The sequence below is a fragment of the Bombus vosnesenskii genome, unplaced genomic scaffold (genome assembly GCF_011952255.1).
Source record: "Bombus vosnesenskii isolate JDL3184/JDL3185 unplaced genomic scaffold, Bvos_JDL3184-5_v1.1 scf7180000014233, whole genome shotgun sequence".
Lineage (NCBI taxonomy): Eukaryota > Metazoa > Arthropoda > Insecta > Hymenoptera > Apidae > Bombus > Bombus vosnesenskii.
The window spans coordinates 81,574-102,484 of record NW_022883410.1 but is presented as its reverse complement, the minus strand read 5'-3'; the positions used below and the strand labels follow the sequence as shown (position 1 = coordinate 102,484).

Genomic DNA, 20,911 nt, shown 5'->3' with positions numbered 1-20,911 from the left:
CGCATAAATTAACAATGTCTTATCCTCGACCCATGTCTTTCACTTCCTTAGAAATGTTGTTGTCTTTCCGTCTTGCGCCATTTCCTTCTCGCCTTCCTCCTCATCGCCGTAAACACTTGTTTCCACGAAACACAACGCTCCCACTCCATTTACTTAGGAAAATGAGGCCCATTGAATCATCGGACCAGAAACACCAGGACAGGTGACCCTGCATCAGAAAAGAAAGGATAGGTGTCGAAGATTGAAAGCGAAGGAAGGGAGGTTTTTAATCTATTCCCGTTTTTGATTCTTGAACGTGAATTTCTTTCTGTTCCAGTCGAAAAATATAAATTAGAATAAACGATCGTTTAGAAACATCAAAGTCTTTTTGAATTCCCGCGCATTCCTGCGAGCAGACACTAACCCATGTACTTTTTTCTTGAAAGAACCCAAGAAACAACGTAACAGGATCAAAAGAATATGTCGTTGTTTTAAAATTACAATCGATTCTCCATTAATATTAACTGGTATTAGAAATCAGAGAATTCATTTATTCATGTTTTGTCCACATACATACGTATGTTGATATATGTAAACGATGATAAAGCTATAACGTTTTGTTGCATATATTTTAAGTTTCATATTTTCGCATAGTGATTTAAGGTTTAACGATAAAATTACAAAACGATAGCTATGGCTGACGAAAACTCAACAAACCAAACGGAAGATCAAGAATTAAACGATTTGTTAGACAGTGAGTAATAATAACATTCTGGTGAATTTATAATAAACATAATTAAAAAATCCTAACCTCAAACTATATAAATATCTACCTTTATCTCTCTCTTTCTATTTAATACGTTTATTGCGTACTTTTCTTACAACTTTATTTGGAAAAGCATAATTTAGTTAAAGTAAAGGAAGAAAGGGGAACAGGAAAAGAATATTTATATTGTTTTATAATGATAAATAATAATATGCCAATTCTTTTATTACGTAATTAAAGGAAAAAGACCAACTAGAATACCTAGCAATATTTGTTTGTTTTACACTAAACTTTGATAGAATTGACAGTTGTATAATCATTTACTCAGGTGCTTTGAAGGACTTCAACAAAGAACAAATATCAGATAAAGAGGATATGTGTAAAACAGATACTTTGGAATCCACAACAGATAAGAACACAACTGATATATCGGAAGATGCTTGGACTACAGATTTTGTTAAACAAGCAGCAGAACAATTTGTAGAAAGCCTACGAAATTTCATTCAAAATGGTAATTGTTTATGAAAAACACAAAAAAGATATTATTAACAAATTTTCCCATTAGAAACAGATAGCGAATTAGGAGTTTCTCCTCAAAGGATGGCACAGACAGTTGCTAGTGCGATAAACAACGAAGAAACCTTTGATAAAGATAGTGTGAGTAGAGACTTTCAAACTGCCATTGCACAAGCATTAAACGACTTGTCTACAACGTCCGAAAACTTACAGGTAATTGTTTCAGAAATCATGAGGGTCTTTCTTTTATTTAATTCTTTGTATCCTGAAATATGTTTTTTCTTCCGTGAAAACATTGTAGAGCGATGCTGATTTATCTGAAATGTTTGGACTAGCATCCTTGGAAGATGGGCCAGGTGCCATTCCACCATTCATGCAAGGAATGCTACAGCATTTATTGTCAAAAGAAATTTTGTATCCGTCACTAAAAGAATTAGTAGATAAGTATCCTGAATGGTTAGAAGAGAAGAAGACAGTGATATCGTCGAGTGACCTTCAGAGGTTTAGAAAACAGCTTGAATTAATGCAGCAGGTGATTATCCAATAGGAATAATTATAGACAAAAGCCATTTTCACATGAACAACAATTATTTCCGCATAGGATAACAAGTTATTTCAATCCTAATATAAAGTATATAAAAGCGTCCTTTTATTTTAGGTATGTATGGAACTCGATAAAGAGAAAGATGATGATACGGAAGAAGTGAAAAAGAAACGTTTCGAAACGATAATATCATTTATGCAAGAAGTACAAGCTTGTGGTCAATTACCTGAAGAATTAATAGGAGAACAGACAACGCCTTTTCAAACTGATACTGAGGGCGATCCTGTGATTCCAGCGTTACTACGCAGCATGGAAACACCGCAGAATTGTTGCTTAATGTAAATCCATCCTAATAATTATTCTTCGACCTCTGCGTTTATAATAATACAAGAGGTTGTTGTTTAAAATAAAATATCGAGGTAAATAATGAATTGGGATGTTCAATCCACGGATCTTTTAGATGTATTGTAATATACATATATAGCATATAATATACATGTATTACAATATACATATCTGCTATAAGGGATATATGGAAGACTATTTAACATAATTTATTATTCTCGATAATGGTATTTATCAGTACATCATGTTTGTAAATAGTAATGTTCCTTGTATGCGAGTATATACGTGCGTACGTATGTACGTATATGTATTGCTGCAAACATTAGATATTTTTTGTATACGCTTGAAAATAATAGAACACTATTACATTTGTAAAGAGCGAAACTTGATTATTTTCAGTGGAACTTCAACAATAGACAAAATCCATGATAATTGCATAACCTTTGTTTTATTAATTTATTTATCCATATTTGTCCATTTTTGCATTTCCATCTTTACATGCAGTACATACATTTTTTGTACGATTATTATGCTATTATTTTCTCTCGCAAGCAAGTTATATGATATCAGAGATTGCGGCATTCTTATTGAACATCGTATGTCGTTTTTGATAGAAAAATCGTCACACAAGGAAATAATAGTATGCAGAATTTAACAATTTCAACAATGATATTGGAACGTTACATCTAGTATATATGTAATTGTTTTTATATGATTATAAATATATTTTATGCTTTTTATATTCGCGAATGCAGATGTATCTCACATGTGAAAGCAAAAGGAATTTTCCAAACATAAATTATACCGATACGGTATAGATTACTAAGGTAATTTATACACAGCGATAAATATCCTATTTTATTTTATTTCATTATACTACGATGCTAGTTTGGTAATTAAAGAAAATTAACATCTTTTAAATAAAGATGCTAACCAAAATCTAAAGATGTAAATGACATCGAGCAGAGATTATAACGGAGAGAGGGCCGCAACTCCCGGTAAAATCTTTCCTTCAAGAAGTTCTAAACTCGCGCCACCACCGGTGCTCACATGGCTTACTTTATCTTCTGTTTTCCATTTAGCAGCGCAAGTGGCTGTATCACCACCACCGATTATGGTAATAGTACCTCGTGACGTTGTCTCTACAACATTGTCCATTAAGCTCTTTGTACCTTTACTAAAATTTTCAAATTCAAAGACACCTGCCGGGCCATTCCATACGATTGTTTTTGCTCTCTTAATAGGTTCTGTGCATTAAATTGGATATGGTTATAAACAAATATTTTTACGATATTAATTTATCTGAAAATCTCAGATACATGTCGATGACTGAGAATAAATGAATAGTATTTACCACTAAATAAGGTGCTTGATCTTGGTCCGTTGTCAAGTCCCATCCAACCATCGGGTATACCATTTTCTACATCCGCAGCACCAACAGCTGCATTTTCTGCGAATTTGTCTGCGATAACGAAATCAACGGGCAGATGTATTTGAACTTTATTTCTCTCAGCTTTAGATAATAATTCATTAACGATTTTCGCACCCTCTTCGTCAAATAATGAATTACCAATCTGGAACACGAACATTATACTTTTAATTTAGATATTTCAAACACCAGTTTACCGTGCTGTATTTACCTTCATGTTTTTCGATATCTTTAGAAAGGTGTAAGCCATTCCACCAGCTATGATCATCTCATTAACTTTATCCAGCAAATTATTAATCAACTGTATTTTATCTGCAACTTTGGCACCACCTAGTATAGCCAGGAATGGCCTTTCAGGATTATCCAGCGCTTTAGCAAAATATTCCAATTCTTTTTTCAGAAGAAAACCACTTGCTCTTGTTTCATATCCTTCACCAAGCATAGAGCTGTGAGCTCGATGGGCTGTACCAAAGGCATCGTTAATATAAATGTCTCCTAATTTTCTCAATGATTTCCTAAATTCCTCTACTTTTTCCTTCTCTGCTTTTACCTAAAAAGAGAGAGAAAGAAAAAAGAAAGGAAAATAAAAAACAGTAACAGTTTGTTGGTTTTACCTAGTCAAATCTATTATATAGCATGTAAACAATAGCATGTAATTTGCTTACTTTGGCTCCATCTGCTCCTATTCCTTTACCTTCTTCTTCTATGTGAAATCTTAAGTTTTCAAGTAAGATAATAGTTCCAGGCACTGGATTGGCACACGCGGTTTCAATCTCAGATCCGACACAGTCGTTCAAGAATAGAATCTCCTTTCCAAGTAAGGACTTTAGTTCTTCCGCAACAGGTTTAAGAGAGTATTTCATATCTCGTTTACCATCTGGACGTCCCAAGTGTGACATTAAAACAACAGATTTTGCTTTTTTTTCAAGAGCATATTTGATTGTATCCAAAGCAGCAACGATTCTCTGGTTATTGGTGATTTTACCATCCTTCAAAGGTACATTGAAATCTACCCTATAGCAGCAATGAAGTTAATGTTCACGAGTACCATAAGGTTAAATTTATTATTTAAATTATTTAACCTAAAACTTTGATATGTTACTTGGTATAGTTACGCATTTTACGTAATAATCATTTTCTAGGTAAAAAAGAGTTATACCGTATGAGAACGCGTTTATCCGTAAGATCCACTTTATCGATGCTGAGCTTGTTTAGCGCCATGCCTCTGAATTTTGAATATGTTTGAATATGTGAACTTGATACAGTATTACGTATAACAGGAAACGTGTTATTATCGCTTCTGGATTTTAATCCACTTCGTTTAGCGTTGCAGCTACTGGCAAAACTCCCGATTACTTTCAAGTATCTCCTATCGTCGTGACGCTTTGGCTCAACAAAGTCAAAGAAAGGTCGACGAATACAGCGACCTCTGAAAATCTTTTGAACTGTTCGCATTAGAACAACCAGAGAAACCGAGACAATAAGGAGGATGTCAAAACGCTGTTGAACTTTGATCCGTTACTTATCTTTGTGTTTGTAACATACTTACATGTCGCATAAATATTTTCAATGAAGTTATACGAATTATTTTGAGTGGAAATTAATGGACAAATTAACAAAAACAGACGACAAGAAACAAAATACGAAAAATCGTATTAATACATACATATATACATATATAACAATTACATATATAATATGTATTAAACGTATAATTGAACGAATATGAATTAGATTAATATGCCATCGGTAAGTTCGTACCACTCGATAATCTTTGCAACAATTGTTGTAAAATGTGAGAAAGATAACAGCGACTCAATTTTAACCGACAAATATCATACTACATACGTGGAAGGTAGATTAACATTCGCATATTATTTACGTACATGTATGTGTATATATATGTATACATGTACATTATATGTATCTGACAATAGGCGAGATGTGTGAATTATTACTTACGAAAAGTGTCAAGGAGTATGGAAAATATGAAATTTAATCAACTATGTACTAACACAAAGATATAGAAATTATTTACAGTGATCAAACGAATGCATTATTAAAGTATATAAGTGAAACAATGAAAATGGTTAATCGACTCGACAATTGGATATATTATCGTTGATACGAGCATGGACAGAACTACTTATGTTCCATAAGCGGTGTTCAATCAACGTCTGGTATTCCGGTATTTCGTTCAACCGTTGCTATTCTCGATTCTGGCATAGTAGCATAGTCACGCCCAGTTCATTTGTTTGATATAAAAGATATAACATAGAATAATTGAATTACGTAGAGAAATTGAAAATTAGCATTCCATCATTCACACACGTGTTTGTATGCGCGCGTGTAGTAATATGTTGTGCGGTATATATATACACTGGATTAATATCTTCTTCTTTTTTGTAGTTCCTTCGTCCTTCCCGGTTATGGGATTTCGATTTCCGTAATTGATCGTATTTCGATGAAAACAGAATTAAAGGTTGTTCTATACACGAAAGACGATGAAGTGAATCGGTTATCGTTGGCGACTATCTAGAAAAATTGGTTTTGATATTCGTTGAATATAAGAATCGTGTGAATCTCGTGCGAGCATGTTCTAACCGATGCTGTACCGAAATAACACAACGTTGCTAAATGCGAAGACGAAATACGCGAAATATAGCCGTGTATATTTTCTCACAAAGAATTTCGGCTAAAATCATTTAATTTGGCACAACGTCCGAAAAAAAGTAGGAATACCGTCATGTATTATCATGTATTATGTATTACATTTACGCAAACATTTGTGTAATCGTTATACATTTCGCAGTAACGTAATCCCATAGTAAGATATGTAGTACGAACAGTGTCGATCGACATGTCGCGAACCAATAATATGTATATATATATATATATATACTTTATGCTTGTAATTGGCGGAATTATCGGATTTCTATTGAAATCAGTTAAATCTTTACCGATTTTCTTTTCTCTTGATCAAAAAAAATGAAATTTGCATTTCTCATCATCGTCGACCATTAAATATCAAATACATACATATTTGACATGAGATCACTAATAAGTGGACATATCATAAACTGATTAATCAACTAATCGATTAGATATTGTATATGTAATTATATAATTATGTATTATGGAATATAGAATAACAGTGAAAGATTATGGAAGATTATGGAAGATTATGTAATTGCTAATTATGCGTGAACAATAGAACAATAGACTAGAATAGATACACGTTTGCGAGAAAGAAGAGAGAAAAACAGTTTGATAGATGTGTACCGAAAGCGTGTAGCTGGTATCAGATATACTTACGTACATATACATATGTAACAGTAGCGTCCGCAATCGGTTCGGTTCAAGGTGTGCGGCTTCGTAGGCCACTACTGACGGGGGAACGGGTTGGATGGCAGGGACGATCGAGGAGGGAAGGAGGCGGCGATGGAAGAAACGGAACATCACGCTGATCGTGCCTCGTGTCAGTGTGTGTCCAATGTCCAATGCCAGTGGAACGCGACGATTCGCTTTCTGGCTCTAACTCGCTCGTCGTCAGAGAACTTGGGCCACCGGTTCGTAAACGAACTCACGGTGTTATCTAGATCGCGGCGACGAATTGTATTCGTTCGCTGATTCGTGCCCTAGATGAGGAGGATCGTGAAACCATTCACTAGAAATCGCGCTACGTTTATATCGATTCCATCCGAGTAACCGATCGAATTGTTCGTTCGTTTCTAGTGCCGAATCTCGCATCGATCGACGCATCGATCTACTATTACTATCGCCCTTGCTACTGTTATCGTTGTTACCACCGTCCGCTACACGCAAACGTCATCGTAATTATTCTACTTGACGTCGTCGTCGTCGTCGTCGTCGTCGTCTTCGTCTTTGTGTAACCAACTTTCCACTTGGCACAATCTTTATGTGCTTTGTCTTTACTTGAAACTATGAAGTGGTATGTGATTATCTCTTTTGAGATATACCCTCAAATTTCGACTTCCTACTCAACTTTTTTTCCTTTCTATCCCTTTCCAGGAAAGGAACTTGTGTTCCTTTTCTATATGTTTCTATATCTTCTTTGCGTTCTCTAACCCGCCACTTGTTTTTACCTTTCTATATAAATACGTAAATTTTACCGAAACGCCTGACAAATTGCGTATTTTGAACTTTAAAAAATTACGTACACGAACGTGTTCGATTGTATCCATATAATATATACGTAATACATAATATATGTATAACTTTCAAGTTTTTATAATTTAAACATGTCTATGGGAAAAAGAAGCAGAGATGAATGATCGCAACAAAGATGCTTAACATTGACACTGGCTAAAATTTACAAGCAGCAAAGCTACTTAGAAAAATACCTTGGCGCGGAGAAAGATGCTACTTTACGTTTCATGACACGCACACACGCACACGCGCGCGCGCGCACGCACACACACAAAGTGGGGTCGTTTAAAAATAGACGTTTAAACTTAAATTATGCCCTCTGGCGAATGGAGTTAGTAATTTAAGCATTTCGAAATTTCATTACTCGATTTTTATTAAACATGTGCGAAAAGACGGTCGAACGCTGATCAAAAGAACAATTGCGCGTCCTCCTATTTAAAATCTTATTCGAAATCCAAAGAACCGTTGCGAACACTTTAATCGCCGCAGTAAAATATTTGTTCCTTTATCAACATAGGTCGCGAAATTCTAAAATGAAAGTGATTGTATCGTACGTTTGCATTCATAAAACAGCTTAAAATCATTTAAATTTATAGAAACGCCTATTCACAATCGGCAATCGATAGTTCATCTTATTAACTCTAAATTAATTTTTCTATAAAAAAAAAAAAAAAAAAAAAACGTTCAACTTTTTTATTTACGATTATTATCTTCTGCATACATATACATGTGTGTTGTTTCTTTTTTAAACGATAAATAGAATCGACCCGAATAAAAGAACAATTCTTACCTTGAGCATGACATTCGTTCACGAACATGTGAGAAATGCACGGCTTCTGCGTGACTAACAATAAATTCGCACGCACGCACGCGATTCGGCCATGCCGTTGTTAGGTATGGTATCTGGACCAACTCTCAACTATATATCATGTCATTTACTTACATCGATCAATGTCACTAGCTGACTTAATTTGTGTCTAAACTTTCATAGATATAAAGATATCTCTTTTTCCCATCTCATCCTCAAACACATACAAATTTACAACTGCAAAGCTAAGGGAACCAGAATCTGTTCGAAATTAAAATCCTAGCCCCAATGGCTAAACATTGCCTTCGTTTACATATTTCCGGAGAAGAAGTAACAACTTTTAAATTAGTTGTTTCGAAAAGAGGTGTTAACAAGTTCGATGCGATTACTTACATATGTAGACCTTAAAACCGTTCACATTGGGATATACACACGCATAAGTAAGTAAATACATATATATAGGTATGGTTAGCGGAAGAAATACTTATCTGGAAACTTGAAAAATACTTGGATACTTTTTGAAAAGCTCGAAAATACTCGAAGATCGGCACAAATGTAAAATGTACACTTACAGTTAATATGTAACAAGTTTGTAATGCCTTCCGGTTTTTAAAAAAGTATACTCAATCTGTAATATCCTCTGCTCGCATCGCTTAAAATTATATTTTCATAGGTCCAAATCTCTTATACATAAAGTGCTTTCGTTTCATTAGAATCATTTACAAAAAATATATACGATTTATGCTACAAAAATAGTAAAATAATAACGGTAATCGCAAAAGAATCGTAAGTACCACGAGCACGAGTATAAATACGATACAGCGATCGATATGTCTTCTATGTAAGTAGATAGGTACTTGAATCGATTTTGCATCGTGATACAAGACATAAGAATTCTTCGGATTCATTGATTCCTGTTTAGATAAAAACGAGAAGCCTTTATCATCTACTACTGTGTACACATCTAAACGTGTTATCCTCCGTCTTATTCTTAATGACAATGAAAGAAATTAGTCAAACAGGTGAATACGTCACGACAATATTCAAGGTAGTATCAAAAAAATTTGACGATCAGTAAAGTTCAGTAAAAATCATTTATAATTGGTAATGCGCGTATCCTATTGTATTATGTCGAACGTAATAAAATATATAGCTATGTAATACGTGTACATATACAGCTATTACTCGAAATTACTAAAAAAGGTGTACTTACAGATTTGAGTCGTTTCCTTCTCATTAGTTTCTTCTAAGCATGAATACTCTTTATAATATTTTTTACTTTTGCGCATAGTCATGGTGTAGCCATTATTAAAGCTATTAATAAAACTGGAGACAGATAAAATATAATAACAATTATCTATGATACATACGTAAAGGAGCGTAACATGCAAAACAATGGATGGATACGTGAAAATGTTAACGGTAATAACTTTTTGCGGTGGACGCTGTTTTGTAACACAGTAATAAAAATAGAATGGAATGAAAGAGGAAACGCTGTGAAATACGCGGTGAATTTTTATGAAAGGAAAGAAGAAAGAAGGAAAGAAAGAAAGAAGAGAGAGAAATGCGTACGGCACGGAAGGCCTAGAACGTTTAATTCCGAAATACTAATGATTGAATCGCGAAATGTTTGAAATCATAGAGGGAAAAGATAGGACGGTGAAGATCGATCGAGCATTCAGGTCGCTATCTTGCGGCGTTTATAAGCATTACGAATGCCGTGGTACGAAATCGAAAAATGGCCGTTCCATCGGTGTTTGACGGGCATATCTACTAGAGCATTGATGAACATATTTGATATGTTTGATCGGTGGTGAAAATAGTGATCGTAAGAGTAGAAAGAACAGTGTAATAGAAATTCGGATAAAATAAGATTAGGAAGGATCGAAGGACCGCGTTCAAGTGAGAGAAACAGTTAGGAAGGATTGGTGGGGTAGGGTGGGGTGTGGTAGGGTGAGAGTGTGGGAGGGTGAGCGAAGGAAAGGAAAGGAAGGAGGAATACGAAAGGGTGAGGTGAAGACAGAAACTAATAGGAAGGGGAGGAAGTAGTGGTAGAAAGAATCGGGGAAAAGGGGGAAAACGAGGGAAAGAAAAGAGATGGAAACGGGAATCGTGCGGGATCGTGAAATAACATAAAGCACTGGCTGAGAAGAATTCGGATTGTGTAGAAACGTCATCAACGATTACCAAACGACATTGTTAGTGGAAATGAAGTACTGATCATATTTGGATTGGTTGGTGGATCGTGCGCGTTGAATTTAGGAAAAGCTAAATGATAATGCTATAGTACAATGAAAAGTTCTACGCGGCTAGAGTTTTTTTTTTAGGACGAAGGAAGCAAAGCTATATATCTTTTCCTTAGCTGCGCTTCCCCTCTTGGTTTATAATCACTAAGCTCGGCCTTGTTCGGCTCTGTTCGTAATAATAGTTAATCCAAGCTAGAACAGATTAGAAGCTCGAACAAAAATTTCTTTGGCGAAAATTCGCGTTGTTGCGGGTACGAACAGAGAAATTTTGCAAGCGATTCGGGGCAAGGATAGCAGAAGGAACCAAACGTGACACCAGGTGACGGGTCGAACGATTGAACGTGGTTGAACGATTGGTAGAGTAGACGATCGCCCCCTTCATGCCCGATGCACCCTTTGCTCGCGCGTAATCATGGCTGCCTAACACAGGGCGCTCAGTATCGACCAATTTCCTACTGTAATCGTACTATAATATGCTTTAGGTTAAAAACCTAACCTGTCACAACCGTACAGGGTGTGTCGTTTGTCTCACGTTGACAGCTGTAAAGTTCGCTGCGTCGGGTCGAGCTGTTTCGCATTCCACTTACTGCATTACGTCGCGATTCATTTTGATTCTTCTTCCATCTTTCTACCTATTCTTGCTTGCTCGCATCGTTGCTTGTCGCGTATCGGCCAGAGGCTAATACAAGACCGAAGACCTACACCAGCATGCGAATATTCTTTTTAATTTTTAACGAATCTCGTAATAGGGTTCGCTTGCGCATTCTAGGCATCCCGATCACTCTACTACATTGCAGCCAAGGAATGTAGGCGACGAAAGTACGGATCAGAATAATAATATAACTATGATGAGCGAGGATTTGCTGCAACCTGGCCATGTGGTCAAAGAACGCTGGAAAGTCGTGAGTCAATCTATATCTTCTTTTCTAAGTCTCCGTCTTTTTCTTTTGCTTCTCCAAACTACCAATTCCCAAAGTATCTTGTCTATTTTAGTTTACCCAGTAATTTCTTCTCTATGCAGGTCAGGAGAATAGGAGGGGGTGGGTTTGGTGAAATTTATGAAGGGCTAGACTTGATGACCAAAGAGCAAGTTGCATTGAAAGTTGAATCAGCACGTCAATCAAAGCAAGTTCTTAAGATGGAAGTAGCAGTATTGAAAAAACTTCAGGGTATGTTGTAATCTTATAATTATATAGAACTAAATTAGCGTAAAGGCATGATTTATATACCATATATACATATAATACCCAAGGTAAATATCGCTTTTATCTTTGTTAATGAATGCTTGTCATTCCCTATTGCAGGCCGAGAACATGTGTGTAGGTTTATAGGTTGTGGCCGTAATGATCGATTCAATTATGTTGTAATGCAGTTGCAAGGAAAAAATTTAGCCGAGTTACGACGTGCTCAGCCTCGTGGTGCTTTCTCATTATCTACTACTCTCCGTTTAGGATTTCAAATTCTCAAAGCAATTGAAAGCATACATCAAGTAGGCTTCCTTCATAGAGACATCAAACCTGTAAGTTTATCTTAATTTGTACAACATTCTCAGAATAGTGTCTAATTTCAAGAAAGTTCTTGCTATTTCTTCCTCGTTGTCCCTATTATCTTTCGAAACCAATTTCCAATTTGTATCGATGTAATGATTTCCATGTTCTTTTTCCATTAATGTACAATATACACCTATGATCGACCAATGTGTGGGCATCGCATACGCATATTTTCTTCCAATTTCAGTCAGTCACTTTTACTATTCGCACTTTTACCATGCACTTATTTATATCATATCAAAATTTATTATTATTATAAAATTTATGTTCAATCGAGATAAGATACATGTTCATTAATTAAAAGATGATATTGATACTTCACGAAAATGGTATTCGTTATTAATCGCTATGGCAAAAGTTGCAACTCGTTCTGTATAATTAATGTTATCTTTGCAGTCAAACTTTTCAATGGGACGACTTCCGCATACATCGAAGTTAGTTTATATGTTAGACTTTGGTTTGGCTCGTCAATTCACGACGGGTACTGGTGAAGTTAGACCACCTCGTAGCGCGGCAGGATTTAGGGGAACCGTCCGGTACGCATCGGTGAATGCGCACAAAAACAAAGAAATGGGCAGACACGACGATTTGTGGTCATTATTTTATATGTTGGTAGAGTTTGTTAATGGACAACTTCCATGGCGAAAAATAAAGGATAAAGAACAGGTATACCAATGTTACAAGTACTCTTGGCTTAATTGACCGATACGCGTCTTCTTCACCATAAAAAAATGATCTCGCCTAAGCTTTAATGTATCGTTTTTCCTTTTCTCTCTCTCTCTCTCTCTCCGTCTCTAACTTTTTCCCTCCCTCCCTCCTTCCTTCCCTTTCTCCCTTCCGCGCCTCATCCATCTTTCGTTTCTTCGTCTAGGTGGGTCTCATGAAAGAAAAGTACGATCATCGCTTACTTTTAAAACATCTTCCAGCGGATCTCCGTGTTTTTTTGGAACATATTCAGGTATGCGATCTTAATATTCTTTTACATGTTTCAAAAAGCCAGCTATTTTTATTCAATATGGTTATGTGATATATAACACTTAATAGATAATGATAATATTATATCGTCTTCTAATTAATGCATGTGATCGAGCAATGAATGGAATATCCATTTTTAGAGTTTGGGATACGCAGATAAACCAGATTATGCGATGCTGGCAGGTCTATTCGAACGTTGCTTGAAACGTAGAGGAGTGAAAGCTACTGATCCCTATGATTGGGAGAGGCCATTTATATCGAACGAAAGTTTACCGACTACCAGGTCTCTACCTAGTAACTACCAGGTCGCCATGCCTCCAGTACTGACCACAGCTACGACGATCAATCAAGCACCAACCACGCCGAACGTCGATACGAACAATCAAGAAAACGTCGAACCCGATAACAGAAAGGAATTAGACGTAAAGAGATTAAATAGAAACGTTTACTAGATATCACTAGCTGCGTATAAATTACGGCGGATATATTTCAGCATATATTTTACAGGCACAAATGGATTATGAAAGTATATGTAGAAGAAATAAACAACGTGGAGTAGAAGGATCTTCGGTGCCGTTTACGTCAGCTATCAGCAATCACGGCCGAGATAAAAATTGTAACGCCACAATACCTACAATGGATAACACTCATCAACAAGCTGGGCAACAGGCTCAAGGTTATTACCTTCAAAATAAGATTTCATTTATTAGAAAATATCTTAAGCAAGTGCTTAGCTTGATACATGTTTGTTCGCGTGTACCTTTACCATTTCATTTCTACAGACTCGCCTAAAAAGAGGCGTGCAGTTTCGATGGCAGCAGAACCACAAACAGGCGTGGTAGACAACGAAGGAGACGCTTTAATGGCATCCGCTCGTTCTGCTTCAGAAGTTCCTCGCAATAAAATTGGAGCTAATGCTGCAGCGCCATTAAGGAAATCCGCAAGTGGCGCAACATTTGCTCGATTACGAGTAACATCTGCGCCCGAGGCAACGCCTGGCGAACCTCCCAGTCCTCGTGTACAAACTGAAGTCGATGCCTCTTATTGTTCCTACGACGTTACCAATCCAAAATACGTTGGCAATCAGAGCCCTGTGTGTATAAAATCGTAAAAGCTATTTACTAAACTCAAACAATATAAAAGATTGTTTGTTTTTAATTCATGTCTATTCCTTTTTGGATGTATATCCTGACAGGTTACGGAACAAAGAGAACCATTGAAAAGAGAACCGCGAAGAAGAACAGATGGACGTCAACAAACAAGAGCTAGTCGCGCCGCAATAAGGGACTGTTCCATAACTCAGTTCGCGCAGATAGATGACGACAATGTATCGGCGTTGCAACAAGTGACGAAAGGTGGTGGTGGCCTGACCCTCGCTTCTCAGTGGAAATCACAATTTGACGATTCTGAAGAGACTGACAACGAATGGAAAGGAGAGAATTTACAGAGTCCCGAGCATAAAGGGACCAACATGCCAATTATGGTTCCGCAGGTAACTGTTTAAAATGATCATGTTATCATAAATTACGTTACAGAATCCAATTTCGATAGTCAAGTTTTTGATTAAGTTTTGCATACAAATAAAAAGTTTCCGCGGTCTGTTTTGACACGCATTATTGCGCATAATTAATTTGATCTTATCAAATTTTAATTTATAGTCGACAGTTGGTAGTGATGCTGTGACCATCGCAACTTCAGTACCTGCATCTATCGATGCGAAAACGACAGTGGTTCAATCAACCACGTCGATCGCACCGCAACATTCAATAATACCAACTGCCCTCTCACGAATAAGTGAAGATTCTACGAAGCCTGCGGCTCCTCATAGGTGCTTAAATATTGCTGGCATTGAGAAATATCCGGATCTTCAAAGTGCGCTTCCTCGCGCTTGGAGCGTTCCTGCGTTGGCCCCGCATGTTCGCGCGTACCTCGAAGCACCGTTGGTCCGTAACCATTATATACGCCCTTCGATATATGTATGATATATATATATATATATATCATACATATTTGAAGTTTTATAGAGCTACGTATTGTTTTCCAATAACAGGTTCAACAAGCCGCATTCGATGATTTGTTGTACGAGGTTGATGTCATGAGAAATATAGCTACACGTTACGACGAACCGAGACAAAGCCCTCCACCACGAAGGGCGAGCGTACCAGCAGTTGCTTTTTCACCACCAAACACAATACCCAGCACACCTGGAGGAGAAGAAGAGGAGGAAGCAGTAGCTGGAAGACTAGAAATTAGAGTAGTTGATGCAACAGGTGGTGCAACCGTTGTACAAACCACCGCGGATAGAGAGCCGTTGCAAAGTAAATATAGAAACGCTTTAATTTACTATATCTTTACCCGATCTCGAAAGTTTTCAAAGATTTTGTTACTATGTTGCCATCGCAGTGCTGTTGTTGTTGTTGCTGGCGGTTATATGTTCTTGTTGTGGTTATTATCGTATCATATCATATGTCGCTATTACCTTCGTGATTTTACATTCATTTAATGCAATTTTATAGGAAAAATGACAAACGGTACAGTAGACAGTCCGGCAATCCTAGATAATCCTAATCCGGAAAGGGAAGAACCATCGATATACGACGATGCTGTTGAAAATCGAGCGCCTATCGATGATACCGTGCACAAGGAGAGCAACACTATCACTGCCTGGACCACTATACCGAACGTAGTATCACTTCGTGAATATAAGGACGATAAAGAAAAGGAGGTCTCTAATAGGACTTATAATACTGTCAGCAAAATTCCAATTCCGGTTAAAAGTCCGAGATGTTCATTATCGGAATCAACACCAGAAACGAATACGCAAAATACCAAAAGCATCATGGGAAATGAAGTAGAAATATCGTCTACACCTTCGGCTACAGCCAGAGAAAAAGACGCTAGTTAGTAAGACTTTTTTTTTTTAGCTTACACTGTAATTTTATCTATCTATTTTAATTTTACCTATCTTCCCGAACTCACATGCGTTACATGTTTTAATACTGTACAGATTCGATTGTACAAGTTTTACGATTTCTGTTCTTCCTGTTCTTCACGAGTTTGGTCGCTTTTGTAATCGATAAAGTTTACAGGCTGAGAATTCCTTAAAAACGACAAAGCCATCGTTGATATATATATAATATATATTGCTTTCCTTACAGAATTACAAAGTCCCACTTCTACACGAATATCACGCACAATACCCGATAGCCACTCCCTTATCGATTTCAATGTCCTTGAAGTATGTTGTCAAAGTCATCGTTCTGAACAACTTTATTTTATAAATATCACGACTGCCCAGTCTTAGATTTCGAGTTATACACGCAACTATGTTTGGTATTACATATGTCGCGTAAAACTGGTTTTTAATATATCGTATAGACCTTTTTCAATATCTTCATAGCAACATATAAGCAATGGGAAGAAATAATAAAAATTTCAGTCACTGAATTCCAAATGAAAAAAGGAATAGGTAGGATTAGGCTATTGAGAAGTGGTGGCGAGCCATCCGCGAGTGGTGCGGTCTCCCAGGGATAAGTACTACATGTATTCTATCAGCAAATTTGTCAGGAACTTATTTGTTACAAGCGTACCCGGTCACCATGAAAGACATATATCGGCTGTATAACCGAGCAGTAACAATACCAATTATAGTGTAGCTACAGCAACACAATTATAATTGGGACATACGCGCGCATATGCACGCAATAATTATAATATCTAATATACAGTCTTGTATAAAATATAGAAAGAAAGTACATACAAATATAATACCAAACATAGTTTTTTGTATAACTCGAAAACTAAAACGAGAGCACCCATTATATTTACATATATACGAAGAAGTTGTTCAGAATGATGATCTTGACAATATGTTAAAAAAAAGAGGTATCGAAATCGGCGAGGAGTGTATATATATATATATATGCTGAAGTTTTAATATATATATGTCGGGACATATCGGGACATCGGGAAAGGACATCGGAGCCTTCCCTTTGGAACTTTGGGAAAATCCCTTAACACCGTAATCTAGATTCTATCATAGGCGTAATTAAACAATTGTCGTCATTCGATCCGATTGTATTCGTTCGAGATTTGTGATAATGAGCTTGGGCTCGAGACGACAACCATTCGCCGAACGTAGCCGCGGTCACGGGATAAACGCTTTGTCTGGCAGAGGTATGGAGTAATTCTATAGCTCTCCTTAAAAAGGAAATAGTTGTGACACTCGACAGTAAACATTGCAACGGTCACTGTCCCGTAGTTCGCCACATGCAGACCCTATTCTTCGAATAAGATGATTGCCAGATGTCGATGCGTTTCCACAGTACACGTGCAGCTTTCCCTCAAGGGCGGCTAGCATCTTTTTCTAACCACCAACATGGAAATTGACCAATTAACAGCAACGCCAGTTTCCCTCACTTTCTGAAGTCCTTAGACGCACCCCATCATAGTTTTCCTCTGCAGCATCATCGCGACGGAAAGTCATTCTCTCGTGAGGTCGTATTACGCTCGGTGGATATTCCATGTTTTAACAAAGAGTTAGTTTAGTTATACTTCCACCGTAGCCAAGCAAATCGAGTACGATTTGAGCTTTGAAAGAAAGTGCATCCTGTTATCCCGTTGACCGCGGATTCGTTATTGAGCCTAGGATCATTGTCATTAGCTTCCCGAGTATCTAAGTACCACGGTTACTTGCCAAGTTCTGTAATAATCACTATTTGCACTAGTCAATGTCGTCTCTATTGCATAACGACAATGTGTAATCTAAATGAAGATTCGTTTCACGCCCCCCTAACCCTAATTCTAATGTAAACTCGACATATATATTAAAGACACACATATATTAAAACTTCAGCAAACAATCAATTCAGAAAGATTACAATGAGGAAGAGTACGCTATAAGGGAAAATATTTATAATCGTTTGTTTGGAAAATTATAGTTTAAATTGTTTAGTTCCACTTTCCTCGTTTGCCTTTCTTCTACCTGTAAAGGTGCCCAGCCACAGTGATGCCACAGAGATGCCACACAGTACTATTATCGTTTGAAAATTGTACATCTTTCCTTCGACTATTACTTATTCTTTTTTTTATTACGTCAGCAATGCGCTCATGTGTGTGCGTATATATGCATGTGCACACATTCGTTGTTTGATAAATTATATATTGAAGATTCTAAGAACATGTACTATTAAATCAAAAGGTTTTCAATTCTTAAGTAATTGGAAGAAGGGAAGGGAGGGGAAGGAAATGGAAAGTTGTATTTTTCGTATTTTGGACAGCAATTTATAACGATTAGGATTGGTTATAGCTTCTTAGCGATACTAATAGTAATAAATTTTAGCTGTCAAGGGCAAACGCTTGACAGTGGAGGTATTGCGACGCTGCTTGGCATTGCCCGATGAACCATCGATCTTTTCACCTTTAACGTCGGCTAATTCGACAGAAGATGAAAATTTAACTGGATGTACTCCTGCGTTACGTCGCCGAAGGCAAAGCGAAAAATATGTGACCGATGCCAGCCAATTAAATCTTCGATTTCAAAGACCGCAACGCAGAATCAGGTCCCATTCTGAAGTATTATCCAAGTTTTCTCCTAGAGGAGTACCTTCGCATCTTTTAGGAGAGACGACTAAACGTACCGATGAGAGTAGCGACAATGACTCTGATAATAGTGGTCCACCGAATGCTCAGCCTCCGCCACCTCCTACATCTCTGCCTCCTCATATTGCAGAAAATAATGCTAGGTATTTATATGACTGTGGTGTGTGTGTGTGTGTGTGTGTGTGTGTGTGTGTGTGTGTGTGTGTGTGTGTGTGTGTGTGTGTGTGTGTGTGTGTTATACATGTTATACACATATATGTTATATATATATATATATATATAACATAGTTTGGCTATGCGTATTAATTGTTGAATGTTAATTCATTTAAATTACAGATGTCGCAGATTTCGACCTATATCAGATGGGACAATAATCAGCAAAGAATGGTGAGATACAGTATCATCTGCAGAGGCGAATTCAAGTATTTGTTTGTATCAACGATCGGCAGAAACCTTGCGATCTGCTCGTTCGAATGTCTGGAATCTTTCTTTCCGTATGAGAGAAAGCAAGAAAGTAATATTAATTTCACGATGATTTGATTCAAAGTGTCGCATAAAAGTTGTTAATTTTTCCGTGAAGGGAAGACATAAGAAATCGTATCACGTGAGAAACCATTGCTTTCTTAGGTAAAGCAATTTTGATTAAAACGCTAAACGTTAAAACGAAATGAATATGACTCGAAGAAATGCTATGATATGTTTCGAGTTCCCCGCGTCAAATGAGTTAGAAATTCTTTTAGATCAAGTTGCAGATGCAGTTGTGTATTTCATTCAGCTGTAAGACCCTGTTGCAAAAATCATATGAATTGGTGGTGCTTCAAAGAATGTACTTCCTAGTCTACAAAGGTATGTGACGACGGGATAAAGTTCATTAAATATTTATCAGGTACATACGTTAACAAAGACACAACTACAGTTCGAAACGAATTATTCCTTCAAAACAAAACAAAAAACAAAAAAACAAAAGAAAAAGAAAAAAGAAGAAGAAGAAGAAGAAAGAAGAAAAAGAAAGAAAAAGAAAAAAAGAAAGGCATATCTCCTTCTCCTTTTTCTCTAGTCGTCGTCGTCGTCGTCGTCGACGTCGCCACCACCGCCACCGTCACCGTCACCGCCACCGCCACCGCCACCGCCGCCACCACCGCCACCGCCACCGCCATCGCCATCGCCATCGCCATCGCCATCGCCACCGCCACCGCCACCGCCACCGCCACCGCCACCGCCATCGCCATCGCCATCGCCATCGCCATCGTCATCGTCATCGTCATCGCCATCGCCATCGCCATCGCCATCGCCATCGCCATCGCCATCGCCATGGCCACCGTCACCGTTCCTGCCCGCTACCATTCACTGTTCTCTTATTCTTATCCCTTCCTTCCTTGCCCCCCCCCCCCTCCTTGTCCTAATCGTCTTCCCATTTTTTATGCACCCCTGCTTTACGCAAAATTCTTTCTACAAAATACTCATTTTCTAAATATTGCAATCCCGTTATCTGCACTTTATAGGAAATTGCATTGCAAAATTTTAGTTGTTCACCGATGTAAGAAGAGACTGTACAACGTTATTCTTATTGATTATGCATTTAGTGAACAGAGAAATTTGAATATAAGGGCAAATTGTAGGAAATAACCTTTACTAATTGAACAAAACTTTCCGTGATAGTTTTCTTACAAAACTAATGTACGATGGATCACGATATAGATGGTCAAAATCGATACTGGATATACAAAAACGACGCTAACTGTTGTACCGTATTTATTTTAAATACATAGTAGTTTTAAACGAATTTTCGCGAGTTATCAAGGTAACCGGTACTCTTTGAAAAACCACCATTACGCAACTAATAAAAGATAACAAGAAAGGATCGTTAACGTTAAAATAACAGTTATATCCTCGAGCAAATGTATATCTCGTCCGAATTATCGTTTTATGGATGTGTAACGTATTAGCTAACTGCTTGTATTAAGGCTGCCACGAAAGATAGA

The 20,911-nt window shown here is 37.2% G+C and overlaps 3 protein-coding genes and 1 long non-coding RNA gene across 10 annotated transcripts; 2 read left to right on the top strand and 2 right to left on the bottom strand.

Moving 5' to 3' along the window:
- Positions 1 to 401: 401 nt before the first annotated feature.
- Positions 402 to 2,590, top strand: LOC117239801 (peroxisomal biogenesis factor 19). Of its 2 annotated transcripts, none has more exons than XM_033505631.1 (5): positions 402 to 733; positions 1,074 to 1,256; positions 1,317 to 1,474; positions 1,563 to 1,793; positions 1,920 to 2,590. In XM_033505631.1, exons 1-5 carry the CDS (start codon positions 673 to 675, stop codon positions 2,145 to 2,147), a joined length of 861 nt encoding a protein of 286 aa, XP_033361522.1. In that variant the 5' UTR covers positions 402 to 672; the 3' UTR covers positions 2,148 to 2,590. The 2 variants fall into 2 exon arrangements, with proteins under 2 accessions (XP_033361522.1, XP_033361521.1); XM_033505630.1 differs by having other exon boundaries at positions 1,311 to 1,474.
- Positions 2,591 to 2,769: 179 nt separating this feature from the next.
- Positions 2,770 to 5,009, bottom strand: LOC117239799 (probable phosphoglycerate kinase). Its single transcript, XM_033505629.1, has 5 exons — positions 4,739 to 5,009; positions 4,245 to 4,593; positions 3,791 to 4,129; positions 3,505 to 3,724; positions 2,770 to 3,397 (listed from the first exon to the last, which is right to left on the bottom strand). The coding sequence occupies exons 1-5, from the start codon at positions 4,798 to 4,800 to the stop codon at positions 3,120 to 3,122; spliced, it is 1,248 nt and encodes a 415-aa protein (XP_033361520.1). The 5' UTR covers positions 4,801 to 5,009; the 3' UTR covers positions 2,770 to 3,119.
- Positions 5,010 to 7,172: 2,163 nt separating this feature from the next.
- Positions 7,173 to 19,864, top strand: LOC117239798 (tau-tubulin kinase homolog Asator). 6 transcript variants are annotated; one of them, XM_033505623.1, is made up of 15 exons: positions 7,173 to 7,531; positions 11,573 to 11,705; positions 11,825 to 11,972; positions 12,108 to 12,322; positions 12,750 to 13,019; positions 13,225 to 13,311; positions 13,469 to 13,750; positions 13,836 to 14,004; positions 14,111 to 14,421; positions 14,524 to 14,820; positions 14,987 to 15,271; positions 15,379 to 15,646; positions 15,845 to 16,228; positions 18,670 to 19,072; positions 19,266 to 19,864. In XM_033505623.1, exons 1-15 carry the CDS (start codon positions 7,524 to 7,526, stop codon positions 19,318 to 19,320), a joined length of 3,315 nt encoding a protein of 1,104 aa, XP_033361514.1. In that variant the 5' UTR covers positions 7,173 to 7,523; the 3' UTR covers positions 19,321 to 19,864. The 6 variants fall into 6 exon arrangements, with proteins under 6 accessions (XP_033361514.1, XP_033361519.1, XP_033361518.1 ...); XM_033505628.1 differs by lacking the exon at positions 7,173 to 7,531 and adding an exon at positions 10,307 to 10,565; XM_033505627.1 differs by lacking the exon at positions 7,173 to 7,531 and adding an exon at positions 10,577 to 10,755 and having other exon boundaries at positions 11,553 to 11,705.
- LOC117239803 lies at positions 9,189 to 10,125 on the bottom strand. Its single transcript, XR_004494534.1, has 2 exons — positions 9,771 to 10,125; positions 9,189 to 9,471 (listed from the first exon to the last, which is right to left on the bottom strand). It is a non-coding gene; the product is annotated as an uncharacterized LOC117239803 (long non-coding RNA).
- Positions 19,865 to 20,911: the final 1,047 nt, after the last annotated feature.